The 12,938-nt window shown below is 49.4% G+C and overlaps 1 protein-coding gene across 5 annotated transcripts in view; it reads right to left on the minus strand.

Annotated features, from left to right (window-relative positions):
• The window catches only part of heatr5a (HEAT repeat containing 5a), a 28,708-nt gene that overhangs the window by 3,291 nt on the left and 12,479 nt on the right, over positions 1 to 12,938 (minus strand). For 2 of the 5 annotated variants that reach the window (XM_056393775.1, XM_056393774.1), the window contains exons 19-40: positions 12,241 to 12,400; positions 11,939 to 12,128; positions 11,677 to 11,846; positions 11,498 to 11,524; positions 9,000 to 9,144; positions 8,699 to 8,881; positions 7,798 to 8,037; positions 7,537 to 7,715; positions 6,798 to 6,866; positions 6,425 to 6,604; positions 5,936 to 6,170; positions 5,512 to 5,616; positions 4,436 to 4,570; positions 4,232 to 4,359; positions 3,720 to 3,867; positions 3,057 to 3,230; positions 2,834 to 2,935; positions 2,071 to 2,154; positions 944 to 1,120; positions 695 to 846; positions 279 to 386; positions 61 to 163 (exon numbers count right to left, since the gene is read on the minus strand). In XM_056393775.1, the coding sequence (XP_056249750.1) occupies positions 61 to 163; positions 279 to 386; positions 695 to 846; positions 944 to 1,120; positions 2,071 to 2,154; positions 2,834 to 2,935; positions 3,057 to 3,230; positions 3,720 to 3,867; positions 4,232 to 4,359; positions 4,436 to 4,570; positions 5,512 to 5,616; positions 5,936 to 6,170; positions 6,425 to 6,604; positions 6,798 to 6,866; positions 7,537 to 7,715; positions 7,798 to 8,037; positions 8,699 to 8,881; positions 9,000 to 9,144; positions 11,498 to 11,524; positions 11,677 to 11,846; positions 11,939 to 12,128; positions 12,241 to 12,400 (3,194 nt within the window). Of the gene's footprint in view, positions 1 to 60; positions 164 to 278; positions 387 to 406; positions 590 to 694; positions 847 to 943; positions 1,121 to 2,070; positions 2,155 to 2,833; positions 2,936 to 3,056; positions 3,231 to 3,719; positions 3,868 to 4,231; positions 4,360 to 4,435; positions 4,571 to 5,511; positions 5,617 to 5,935; positions 6,171 to 6,424; positions 6,605 to 6,797; positions 6,867 to 7,536; positions 7,716 to 7,797; positions 8,038 to 8,698; positions 8,882 to 8,999; positions 9,145 to 11,497; positions 11,525 to 11,676; positions 11,847 to 11,938; positions 12,129 to 12,240; positions 12,401 to 12,938 lie in introns of those variants that run through there. The other 3 variants (XM_056393778.1, XM_056393777.1, XM_056393779.1) reach the window with 2 other exon arrangements.

Here is a 12,938-nt window from a genome sequence, read left to right on the forward strand (position 1 = left end):
GGGACCATTAAAATGACCTGTGACTGCGTTCTACGGCGTTCTGCTCCTGACTCTACTCACGCTGGGACTCGTCAGCAGCCTGGACCAGAGCCTCCAGGGCTCGGACCCCCTCCAGGACTCCCAGCAGCTCCTCTGGACTCTGAGGTCGACTCCTCTCTGCCCTCTGAGGAGGAGTCACATGAGACCATGAACACATCGTCTAATCAATACAATTGTCCTCAAACACTCAGAGTTCAGGTCAGTCCTGTGTGGTGTGCCTGCCAGTTCTGGTTCAGTACCTGGAGGAATCGAACCAGCGGCGGGCCGAGGGCCTGGATGTACGGGACGGCTACGGCGGGCTGAGCCTGAAACACCGACGTCATCAGCTGATAACAGCGACTCACAACCTGCAGGAGGAAAGAGATTTACTGTCGTTACACCAGAGTTCACAACTGAAAACTCCCACAGAGGTCTATCGTTTCATTTCCTCATGCTGGGCCTCCTGGTGAAGGTGGGTCTCCTGGTGAAGGTGGGCCTCCTGGTGAAGGTGGGCCTCCTGGTGAATGTGGGCCTCCTGGTGAAGGTGGGCCTCCTGAGGAAGGTGGGCCTCCTGAGGAAGGTGGGTATTGTTGCTGACCATGTTCTCCCCTGCATGTGTCAGTGTGGTGTTCCTAATAAAGTGCTCACACTCATTCTCTCTCTGTGTGATACTGACCATCGAGTCTTTGGCATCCATACTGGCGGTGAAGCGCTGCACACAGAGCGCGTGCAGAGGCTCCGGCGTACAGACGTCAGGACCAGCAGACAGCAGGAAGACGGTCAGAGCTGTGAGGAGGCTGATCTGGTCCACAACACAGCCAGAGTCCCCTGGAAACACACACACACCATTTACCAATAACGAATGAATGATTGCAGTGTGTGTGTGTGTGTGTGTGTGTGTGTGTGTGTGTGTGTGTGTGTGTACCAGTGTCCCACAGCCCCAGCAGTGTGTTCAGAGCTGATCTCAGCAGCAGGTTCCAGGCTCCTCGGCTCTTCTCTTGTCGACTCATCGGAGACGTCAGGACGGACTTCAGAGCCTGAAGCGCCGCCTGGACCACCACACCCAGACAAGCCCCGCCCCCTGAGCCTGCGGCTGGGACACCTGGAGGTCGAGATGTTAAAGGAGGAAGTTTAACTGAAGTCATTTATTTTACTATTTTCATGTTTTAACTGGTTTTCTCCTCCACTTCCTCTCATCGGCACTTTTGTGTTTTTTATCTTTCTAAATTATTATTAAACTTTTAAAAATGGTTATTGTTTTCATTTTTTCTATTTATGTGCTCAGTCTGTTTAAGAAGTTGTTGGATCTCTACTGTTTTTGTTCTTGTTATTATTCTTTTTTATTGTTTTTCTCGGCTAAAAGTGTCAAAAAACTACGAAAAAATTCAAATGTTTGGTTTTCTGTTTCTTTTCTCAGTCGCTGACGTTATAAACTGCTTTCTTCTGATTTTCCTTGATAACTGTGAGTGTGTGTGTGAGTGTGTGTGTGTGTGTGGTACCTGTGTGTGTGTGTGTGTGTGTGTGTGGTACCTGTGTGTGTGTGTGTGGTACCTGTGTGTGTGTGTGTGGTACCTGTGTGTGTGTGTGTGTGTGTGTGTGTGTGTGGTACCTGTGTGTGTGTGTGTGTGTGGTACCTGTGTGTGTGTGTGTGTGTGGTACCTGTGTGTGTGTGTGTGTGTGTGTGTGTGTGTACCTGTGTGTGTGTGTGTGGTACCTGTGTGTGTGTGTGTGTGTGTGTGTTACCTGTGTGTGTGTGTGGTACCTGTGTGTGTGTTGTGTGTGTGTGTGTGTGTGTGTGGTACCTGTGTGTGTGTGTGTGTGTGGTACCTGTGTGTGTGTGTGTGTGTGGTACCTGTGTGTGTGTGTGTGTGTGTGTGTGTGTGTGTGTGTGTGTGTGTGTGTGTGTGTGGTACCTGTGTGTGACTGTGTGTGGTACCTGTGTGTGTGTGTGTGTGTGGTACCTGTGTGTGACTGTGTGTGGTACCTGTGTGTGTGTGTGTGTGTGTGTGTGTGGTACCTGTGTGTGTGTGTGTGTGTGTGTGTGTGTGGTACCTGTGTGTGTGACGGGCAGGTGGACCAGCTCTCTGAGGACTCCCAGCAGCAGGTAGAGGACAGTGGGGAGGATGGACACGCTGCCTGCAGGAGGACGGACCAATCAGAGAGCTCCTGTTATTTATTTATCTATTTATTCTCAAACAGGAAATGAAATGTCGTCATTACGGATCAGTTACTGAACGAAGAGCGGATCCGTTTGGAGCAGTGAGTGAAGAAGTGATGAAGTTACAGGAGCCTCATACTTGTATTAAAGTTTTATAAGATCCGCCTCCTTCAGTCTGACACGTGGTTCTGTCCAACTCTTTCTGTAGTTCTGGGACCTGGTCTGAGTCTAAACCTCTGATCCCAAAATTCAGCCTGGAGTTTTCTGGATTCTGACCTGGATCAAACTAGAATTCAAATCAAGCTCTAGAGTCTTGAATCTGGCCCGGACTCTTCTGGACTTCTGACTGAATTCTAGCCTGGATTCGATTCAGGAACCCTACCTGGACTTTAGGATCCCAGTCTGGATTATTGTCTAGCCTTGGATTCTGGTCTGAACTCCAACCTGGATTCTGGTTTGGAATCTGGTCTTGAATTTTAGCCTGGACTCTGGATTCTGGTCTGAGTTCTGGTCTGTATTTTGCTCTGGGTTGTGGTCTACAGTATATTCTGGTCTGAATTCTGTCCCTCATTCCGGTCTATGTTCTGGAATCTCCTCTGGATTCTGGTCTAGATATGTTTCGAGGTTACGGGTCTCGGATCAGGACTCCCGCCCTACCTTCAGGGGAGCAGACGGACGGCAGCTCAGACAGGACACACAGAGCCGACGCCACCAGCTGACAGTCGCTGTCCGTCAGACTCCACACTGAACCTCCAGGACCTGAACACACACACACACACACACACACACACACACACACACACACACACACACACACAATGTTTCAGCTCTTTATCTTTTCTCTTCTTCCTCGTGCTGTCTCCTCCTCCCCCCCTCATACCAGTTGGACTGGTTCCGGCCAGTTTGGGGCTGAGCTGTGGGAGTTTCCGGACCAGTACACAGAGGCAGAGCTCCAGCGCTCCGAACACCAGCGAGCGTCCGGGAATCAAACCGCCGGTGTCCCGTCCCTCCCCGAACTCTGGCAGCGTCTCCTTCTCCGCCGCGCCGTCATCCACTGTGGAGCAATAAAGTTTTACACGGCGTCAGTCGGTCACACGTGAATCCGGGTCACGATGTGAACTCGTACTGTACAACTACAGTCACCTCCTCGTGGTCGTATCCCTCCGCCACTCGCACAGGTTCCAGGTCACGTCCCTGTTTTTCCAGAGTCATTAAATACGAACCGTGTGTGAAATCTTGAGTAATGGCTAAAATGTGTATCGTGAGGTCACACTGACCTTTGACCTTTGACTCCCAAAATCTAATCAGCTCCTCCTTGACTCCTAGTGGACACTTGAGCCAAATTTGAATTAGTTCCAAAAAGGCGTTACTGAGATATCGTGTCCACGACAATGAGACGGACAAACAGACAACCTGAAAACAAAATGGCTGCTGCTCTGACTGTCGCCGGGCAGAGGAACCACGAGACGAGCTGGTCTTGAGCCAGTGGATCAAACACTAAACCCCCCCCCCCCCTCTGATCTGTCTCTGTTTGTGCGTTTACCCTCGGCGCTGTGGCGTTTCTCCCTCACGTGCTCCTGAGCGGCCGCCACAATCTGTCGCAGCAGATCCAACACGGCGAGCTGAACGGACGCCGACTCCCTGGTCACCATGAGTCTGTGGAGGACGCTGAGCAGCTCCACACTCAGAGCCTGGGGGGGGGGGGCGTCACTGTGAGACTTCAACTCAAACAGGAAGTAAAAATACAAACATGACGTTGTTTCAGTCGACACGTGGTTCTGTCCAACTCATCTAAACTCTAACGGTTAGCCTGAAGTTGGTTCTGGATCAGGTCTTGAATCTGGACCGGACTCTTCTGGATTCTATTCAGGAACCCTACCTGGACTTTAGGATCCCGGTCCGGATTACTGCCTCTAATGTGGATTTAGTTCTAGCTTTGATTGTGATCTGAACAATCTGGATTCTGGTTTGGAATCTGGTCTTGAATCAAGGCCTGGATTCTGATGTGGTTCAGGACTCTGGTCTGGACTCTGGATTCTGAACTACATTTCTCACCTGGTCGTTTCCGATCTTGGCTCGGGGCCAGGAGACGTCGAGCAGCGCCCGCAGCGCCCGCAGACACGACGTGATGTTCTCCATCTGGTCGTGGGAGTGCGGCGAACACAGGAACTCCACGCTGATCCCTGCACAGTCACACAACTCGCTTTACTGGGACTGAACTGGAACCTGCTTTCACTTCCACTGAAACCAGTTTCCTACCCAGTATGAGGTGCAGTCTGTCGGCGTTGACGTCCTCCGGACTCTTGGCTCCGCCCACTGAGTCAGTCTGTCCCATAGAGGTGGGCGTGGCCGGTCTGGACAGGTTGGCAGGTGTGTCGTCTGACATCACAAAACCTGAGGTACACACCTGACTGTTTAACACCTGTCCATGTTGGCAGGGGGAGGAGGAGGGGGAGGAGGAGGATGAGGAAGAGGAGGAGGAAGAGGAGGAGGAGTGACAAGAAGGAGGAGGAGGAGGATGAGGAAGAGCGACAAGAAGGAGGAGGAGGGGGAGGAGGAGTGACAAGAAGGAGGAGGAGGAGGAAGAGGAGGAGGAGAAGGAGGAAGAGGGACAAGAAGGAGGAGGAGGAGGAGGAGGAGAAGGAGGAGGAAGAGGAAGAGGAGGAGGAGTGACAAGAAGGAGGAGGAACAGGAGGAGGAGGAGGAGGAGGAAGAGGAGGAAGAGCGACAAGAAGGAGGAGGAGGAGGAGTGAGGAGGAGGAAGAGGAGGAGGAGTGACAAGAAGGAGGAGGAACAGGAGGAGGAGGAGTGAGGAGGAGGAGGAAGAGGAAGAGGAGGAGTGAGGAGGAGTGACAAGAAGGAGGAGGAACAGGAGGAGGAGGAGGAGGAGTGAGGAGGAGGAGGAGGAAGAGGAAGAGGAAGAGGAGGAGGAGGAACAGGAGGAGGAGGAGGAGGAGTGAGGAGGAGGAGGAAGAGGAAGAGGAGGAGTGAGGAGGAGTGACAAGAAGGAGGAGGAACAGGAGGAGGAGGAGGAGTGAGGAGGAGGAGGAGGAGGAAGAGGAAGAGGAAGAGGAAGAGGAGGAGAAGTGACAAGAAGGAGGAGGAACAGGAGGAGGAGCAGGAGGAGTGAGGAGGAGGAGGAGGAGGAGGAAGAGGAGGAGGAGTGTGAAGAAGGAGGAGGGAGAAGAAGGAGAAAGAGGAGGAGGAGGAGGAGGAGTGAGGAGGAGGAGGAAGAGGAAGAGGAAGAGGAGGAGGAGGAAGAGGAAGAGGAGGAGTGAGGAAGAGTGACAAGAAGGAGGAGGAAGAGGAGGAGGAGGAGGAGGAGGAGTGCTGACCTGTGCTGTGCAGCCAGAGGGAGGTGGCGTGGAGGACGGGAGCCCAGGAGGAGGAGTAGTGAGCTCTGGCCTGGTTCACAGTCTCTGCTGTGTAGAAGGAGCCTCCTGGAGGAGGAGGAAGAGGAGGAGGAGGAGGAGGAGGAGGAGGAGGAGGAGGAGGAGAAAACAAAATGGCTGCAGTCGTGATCTCACTGTGACTGTGAATAATAAAATGATCAGACTCTGATATTAACAACATATTGATGGTTTCACTTCCTCATTGGGAACGAGGTTGGAAAGAATCTGAAACATCAGTTTAAATGTTCTTCTAATGTCAAAATGTCAATGAACTGTTAAAATGAAAAGTTAAACAACAACTTGTACAAACAAATGTCAGAGCTCAACAGGTCCAACAGGAAGCCCCTCCTCCCCCCGGGCGTCCTACCTGTCGCAGGTAGCTGTGGTGCGTACTCCTGTGGCAGAGTCAGCAGGGCGTAGTCCTGCAGCGCCGCCAACCACAGACGACTCAGCGTCGACAAATCTGATTGGACCAACTTCAGGAGGCCCGCCCCTCCTGACTCAGAGCTCGAGCTGTCATTGGCCAGAGAGGAGACTGACAGGTCGGCCGTCCTCCCAGGGCTCTCCTTCTGTCTGCTCCTCTGAACGGCCACGATGTAAACCTGAGACACCAAATCACACGAAATCACTTCAGATCAATTCTACAAACCAGCTGCTGCTTCTCCAACCTCCGGAACTTTTCAACAAATATTTAAACCATCGTTTACATGAGTTATCTCGTTTACAAGTTATTATCTCGTTAGCATGAGTTATTATCTTGTTTACAAGAGTTATAATCTTGTTTACATGAGTTATAATCTTGTTTACAAGAGTTATTGCAGAGATAATCATCACAACAAAAATGACTAAGACCGACCTCGGCCCAGGCCTTGAGGACGGCCAGTGTTTCCATGGTAGCCGTGGCCTCGTTGTACAGCTGGCTGGACGTGTCACTCCCAACCTGGACTTTAGCCAATGAGGAGGCCAGGAGCTGATGGACACGTCGGAGGTCACGGAGGTCACTGACGACACCGCTGGCAATCCAGGCGCTGCAGACCTGGAGAGGAGAGGACGGGGTCAAAGGTTAAAGAAGATTACAGTGGGAACACTTTCATTGTCTCAGCAGCCAATCAGATGTTCAGAGTCTAACAGTCCAGGTGATTGGTAACCTGCAGGATTTACCTCAGCTAATCTGGATTATAACAGTAATCTGTCAATCAGGATCAGTAAAGTTATTGATGATTGATCACCTGGCAGGCCTTCGCAGTGACATCAGGAGGAGCGTCAGCAGTGAAGGCTGGTCTGAGAGCAGCTCCAACCTTCAAACACACACACACACACACACACACACACACACACACACACACACACACACACACACACACACACACACACACACACACACACAGTCTATGAACTGCACTAATCAAAGATCTTCCAATTGAAGGAGATTTCAGAGTTTAATGCAGCTTCACAGTCGAGTCACCAGATCTGTGAAACTAGTTTCTGAGATCGAGATAAATCCACAGACTCTGTTTCAGCATCTCGAACCGTTTTCATTCTGCAACATGTTTTTTTTTTTCTTTAAAAGTTGAGTCTGTTGAGCCTCTGGATCCGTGTAAAGAGCTTGAGAGGCAGCGCCGTTATCCCCCGACACCTCCCCCAAAGAAACGTTCAAACTCTGTAAAAACCTGAATGTACTGGTGGTAAAACACAACAGGAACATTCAGGGAGAAGCTGTTATTCATAGTTTGAGACTTTACATGTAAATTTGTCTGTTCACCGTCTTTCTCTCGAGGACAAATTAACACTGTAGAACCAACTACAACTCACCAAACCATCAGTCCATTAACAGAAAACTAAATAATAATAATAACAATAAACAACAAATAAACAGATTCATCAATAGTGAAAATAATCATAGCCAATCAGGAAACAGCTGCTACAAGCAGTTCGCACTACGCTGCGTTGTGACTGACGGGTCCTCACATTTGCCTGGTACTGCTCCAGGATCACGTGACCGGGGAACTCCGGTTCGGGGATGGCTGAGAAGCGCCTGATGATGACCAGCAGGGTCTGAAGACCCGCCAGCCTCAGCTGGTCACTGTGATCTGTAGCCGCCATGAACGCCATTCGGACCAGGTCACCAAGATGAAGAACGAGGAAGTCTGAGGAGAGACAGGTGAAAGGTCACTGAGATGTGAGGCGTCCATCAGCACAGACTGACCCGGGTCAGGGCGGGGGTCTTACCGGTGGACTCGTGCAGGCGTCGCTCCTGAGCCAGAGTCATGTTGAAGTGAGCCGGGTCGGCGGTTTCGCACTGCGCGATGATGCGACACACACACTCCATGGCGAAGCGGCGCGTGGCCCAACGCAGGGCCGTGAACGGGCCGCCGGACTCGGGCCGGGCTCTGAAAGCAGAGGAGTCATCGTCTCTGCTGGAGTCCGCCTCCTCTTCATCCTGACGCGCCTCCACTGGAGCCCGACAGTCTGAGGAGAGTCAGAGTGAAAGTTGTAAACTCAAGGTCCACTTACTCGGTTTCTCCAGAGCTTTAAACAGCTTCTCAGGATCTTCATCATTCCCATGTATGATCTGCAATAAACCTTCCCAAACTTAGGTCAGAAGATGGCAACTAGTGAGTTCATCTGCTGATGAAAACCTCAAGATGTGGTTAAAAGCTCCAGAAAAATCTCGTAAATTGACCATGAGTTAAGATTTGAACAAATGCGTCAAAATGAAAACATACAACTCACAAATGTGACGTTTCTAAAGCTCATTTAAAAAAAGGTTGAAAGGAAATGTAATTCAAAAAATAGAATTTGAATCTGTTTATTCATTAATCAGATCAAATAAAATGTTTTTGGTCAATAACATTTTGAAAAGTTGGTAATATTGTATAATATAATATTGTTTATGATCATTGACATATCTCTCATAAACCTCTATCTACTGTAAATACTGTGTTGTGGTGATTAATGCAGCACCGTGATCCGTCTGTTCTTCCTCAGCAACGAAACATTTTAAGTATCATTAGACACCAATTAACTTCTTTACTAATTTAATTATTGATTATCTGTTTAATAAATGTATCTAGTGTGAAACTATTTTGATATCAAGTGGTTAAAACTTGTGACAGACGGTTCAGCCCACCGGTGGTTGCAGACAGGACGTCTTTGCAGAGTTTGAGCCAGTGTCCCAGTTTCCCACTGGTGGCGCTGGACGTCATCATGTGAACCAGAGTCTCCTGGATGTCCCTCCTCAGACCTGGATCTGACTCCCGGTCCAGCAGAGTGAACAGAGCTCCTTCCAGACCCACTTCCTTTATAGTGACGTCTGCTCAGACAGAGGAAAAGGGGGGGGGGGGGGGGGGGGGGTGAAGTGGTGACGTGCATTGTGTTTTCACCACTGGAGTGTGTGTGAGTGTGTGAGTGTGTGTGTGTGTGAGTCTCACCGAGTTGTGTGTTGTCTCGTCTCGGCAGCTCTTTGACCAGAGTCACTGCGTGCTCAGAGACCTCCAGCGCCTCCCGCTGGACGAGCTGCCGCAGACACGCCACCACGGCCCGACGTAGACACAGGTACGAGCTGCACAGGTTGGCCTGCAACACACACACACACACACACACACACACACACACACACACTTTATACCTGGACATCAGGTGTGATCAGGTTTAAGGTTTATCAGAGGAGGCATGCAGCTACAGACAGTGTTTCCTCCAGACTCAGACACTAAACACTGTTTACTTTAACTTACAGATACTGATCAATACTGATCAATCTGACACTTATTTTCTCTAATAATCTGCAAAATGTCAGATGACGAGTTCCCGGAGCTCAGAGCTCACAGTGACGTCCTCACGTCCTTTGTCCAACCAGCAGGATCATTTCTCACCTGGAACCAGGATGTATTTGAGATTTTTGCTTAGAAATTATAAAATACATTTTTATTTAAATGTATATTTTATGTCAAATAACTAATCTAATTAACTGATTAATATTCTGTCTAATGTCTCTGAGCAGCAACTTAAAAACCCTAAAAGTGTGAAGTTTTATCAGCTGTACGATCGATCACAGTTTCATCAGATGAAGCTTTTTCCAGAGGAAACACTGAGTAGTTTCACTGTGAGGTGTGCAACAGGAAAGGTGCCGGTGTTACTGAGTTAGCTGCACAATGTGAAAGTAAATTAGGTGAAACACACAATGAAGAAAACTGTTAAAAAGCTGCCGACATGTTTCATAACAACAGACAAAAAAAAAACTCTCAACATCCATATTCATGACAGTTATAAATGTCTCAGTTTCTCTGAGTCTGAAAATGCGAATGTTAAAAAAGTGTGAATGATGAGTGAAGCAGATGGTGAAGCCGAGGTTTGTTTTCTGATCTGAGGTCAGACTGTGATGTGCGGCTCTCTGGGTGTTTCATTAGACGCTGCAGGTGAAACTCAGTCCCGTCTGTTTCAGTTTCAGACTCATCCACTGTTTTTCAAATGTAAATAATTAAATCATTAAAAAAAAATAACCAACATTTGAAAAAAAATTCACAGATTAAGTTCCTGTCAAAATGGATTTCCTACGTACGACGTCACAGCCTCACTTTATGTTGGTTAATGAACTTACTGGATCATCTCCCATGTTAATACCTTGGTTAATATACATCCTTTTTTTGGATTGTTAAATAGTTATGGAAACAGGAAGTTGAGAAGGGAAGAGTTCCTGCTGTTCACTTCCTGCACACTTCTAATACTTCTATTACTTTTAACTGTGAGGCTGTTTCTCTGTAATCGATGAAATGTTCTCAATGATCCTTTAAAGGTTCTGTAAACGAGATCTGAAACAACAGTTTTCTCTGTAAAGACATGGTGGAGTAATGGCGTCCTGAGCAGAGAACGAAGCCACACCCCCTCTGAGTGTGATGTGATCGGAGTTTCTCTGGCCCTGGTTTTAGTAACGTGTGCATGTTAGTGCATGTGAGTCCGTCCTGTTAAACCACTGATCCACCTGATGTTTATAAACACACAGGCTCCACCTACAGGTGAGATGACACAGTGCAGCGTTCAGGTAAAAGTGACCCTCCAGAATTTCCACCACTGAAGAAGAAACCACGTCTTCATCTAAAAAGTCCTCAGACAAAGAAAGAGACGAGACCAGAGCTCAGGTGGACTGGACTGAGGACTACCTGCTCAGATCCTGCTCGGCCGGTGGACCGTCAAAATGTCCATACAGCTTTTTAAGTCTTTACAGGCTCCATCAGTGTCATCGGTGCAACTGGTCCCAGTGGATCAGTCCAAGGCTGAATTTATTCCCCAGTCCGACCGTGGAGCTGATACTGATCTGGTTTACAGAGAAGGGAACCCTACGACCTACGAGATGGGAATCGAGAACCGGTTCCAACTGGTTCTATCCATCGACATCATTTGCCTTTATGCTTAACGATTCCCTTAAATCTTATCAATCCCCATCCCGAAGCTGGACCCAGAACTGGTTTCTCTTCTCCTCCATGTGTCAGTAACTTGATGCTTCATAATGTCACGTCTGTTTTCATTAGTGACGGCTACAGTAGACATGCTAATGTTAGCTAACTTCCTGTTACCCATATTATGAACGTTGCTATCGCTAGCTGGCTAACTGTCAGCATTGCTGTGGAGCTTATCACAGCAGTGATAGTTAGGTTGCTTTTTGTTGTCTCTTGTGTTGTTGTGTGTGTTTAGTGACACGTTCACTGAGCTTCGTAATGGGGGGGGGGGGGCTCTAGTGCGACATCTAGTGGCAGTGACAATCGTTTGCAGAACCTTTAAATAAAGAATTGAAAAAAAAAAAAAACATGTTTATGTTCCCCAGTTTGTCTCCACGGCAACAGAAAACTCAGAAAAGTGTTGAGGGTGTAAAAGAAAAGAGGAGAGAGAAGCAGAACAGAGACAAGCAGCAGCTTCAGGCCTGAGAGAGACCTACCAACATGGAATAATCCAACAAGATCTCCTGTAAGACACAACACAGGGTCAAAACACACACACACTCAACCCTCCTTTTTTATTATTTGTGGTGTGTGTTGTTGTGACGTCATGGCGCCAGCAGAGGGAGATGATGGGACACGACCACACGGACAGGCAGTGTGTTTCAGGTGTACTCACACAGAGGGCAGGTACGAGGTTGGCCAGGTTGACGTGCGGAGGTGAGAACATGTGCAACTGCTGCAGACAGGAAATGGCTCTGGCCTGGACCAGACAGTCGGGACTGGCCTGCATCACTCCACATCCCACCAGGCAGCTGGAGCGCAGACCGGACACCGCCACGCCGTCACCTGACAAACACACACACACACACACACATTGACTCAGAGACTTCCTGACATCTCCTCTGTTTCTGTGTCCTCAAGTGTGGCGGGGGCCGTACCCTGCAGGTCGGGGCCCAGGCAGGTGATGAGGGCGTGCAGGCAGCGTCCCAGGCTGTAGTGAACCTCGGGGTGGGTGGGCGGAGCCGACAGCAGCAGCCGGAGCACCAGAGTGAAGGACGGCTCGGCGTGGGCTCGATACAGACCGCCGGACAGGTCGACCACCAGGGACAGACTGTGGAGGGACCAGGTCTGGACCCGATGGAGGGACAGCAGAGTTAGGATCAGGTCCAAACCACAGCAGCTGAATCACCTCACTGGCTGATCCTCACAAACGTGACTGTATATATGTAGATGTCCGTACCTGGACCTCAGGTGAGGTGCTGTCCTGGCTCAGGGTGAACAGGACGCCCAGGCAGGTGGACAGGTGCTGGGGTGAGCTGATCCCTCCGGTGTAGCGGTACAGCGCCCCCAGAGCCAGAGCGTAGCCACTGCGAGACGCTGCGTCCCGAGCCGTCTTCAGCCTGAACACAGGGACCAGCAGTCAGCAGCAGCAGCGGTGGTTGTAGGTGTGTTAGTTTTAACCACCAGTGCAGGTTAATCTGTGAACTCAAAGTGCCGCCGCTCACACTTCCTCCTCTAATGATGTCGTTTGTCTTTCTGCTGCTGTGTCTTTAAGGTTTCATGCAGATGATCTATTCTTTTATTACTTCGCTTATATCCTCTCAATGACATTGTGTCATATTCATTGTCGATGAGATCGCCCCTCGCAAGTCTGTGACCTTTGACCTTTAGCCACTAAAATCTAATCAGTACATCTTTGAGTCTGAGTGAATGTTTTTGCCAAATCTGAAGAAGTTCCGTCGAGGTGTCACTGACACATCGTGTCCACGAGAATGAGACGTACAGACGGACGGACAACCTGAAAACAAGATGGCCGCTGCTCTGACTGTCGGGGCGCGGAGGAATGAAAAAGCTTGGATTATTTCTTATCTCATCGTTGGTCTAATGAAGGCGAGGTGACGTCGTCCGGCTCCAGATGATGACACTGATGTTAGATCC

This window comes from Seriola aureovittata, chromosome 13 (assembly GCF_021018895.1).
Source record: "Seriola aureovittata isolate HTS-2021-v1 ecotype China chromosome 13, ASM2101889v1, whole genome shotgun sequence".
NCBI lineage: Eukaryota > Metazoa > Chordata > Actinopteri > Carangiformes > Carangidae > Seriola > Seriola aureovittata.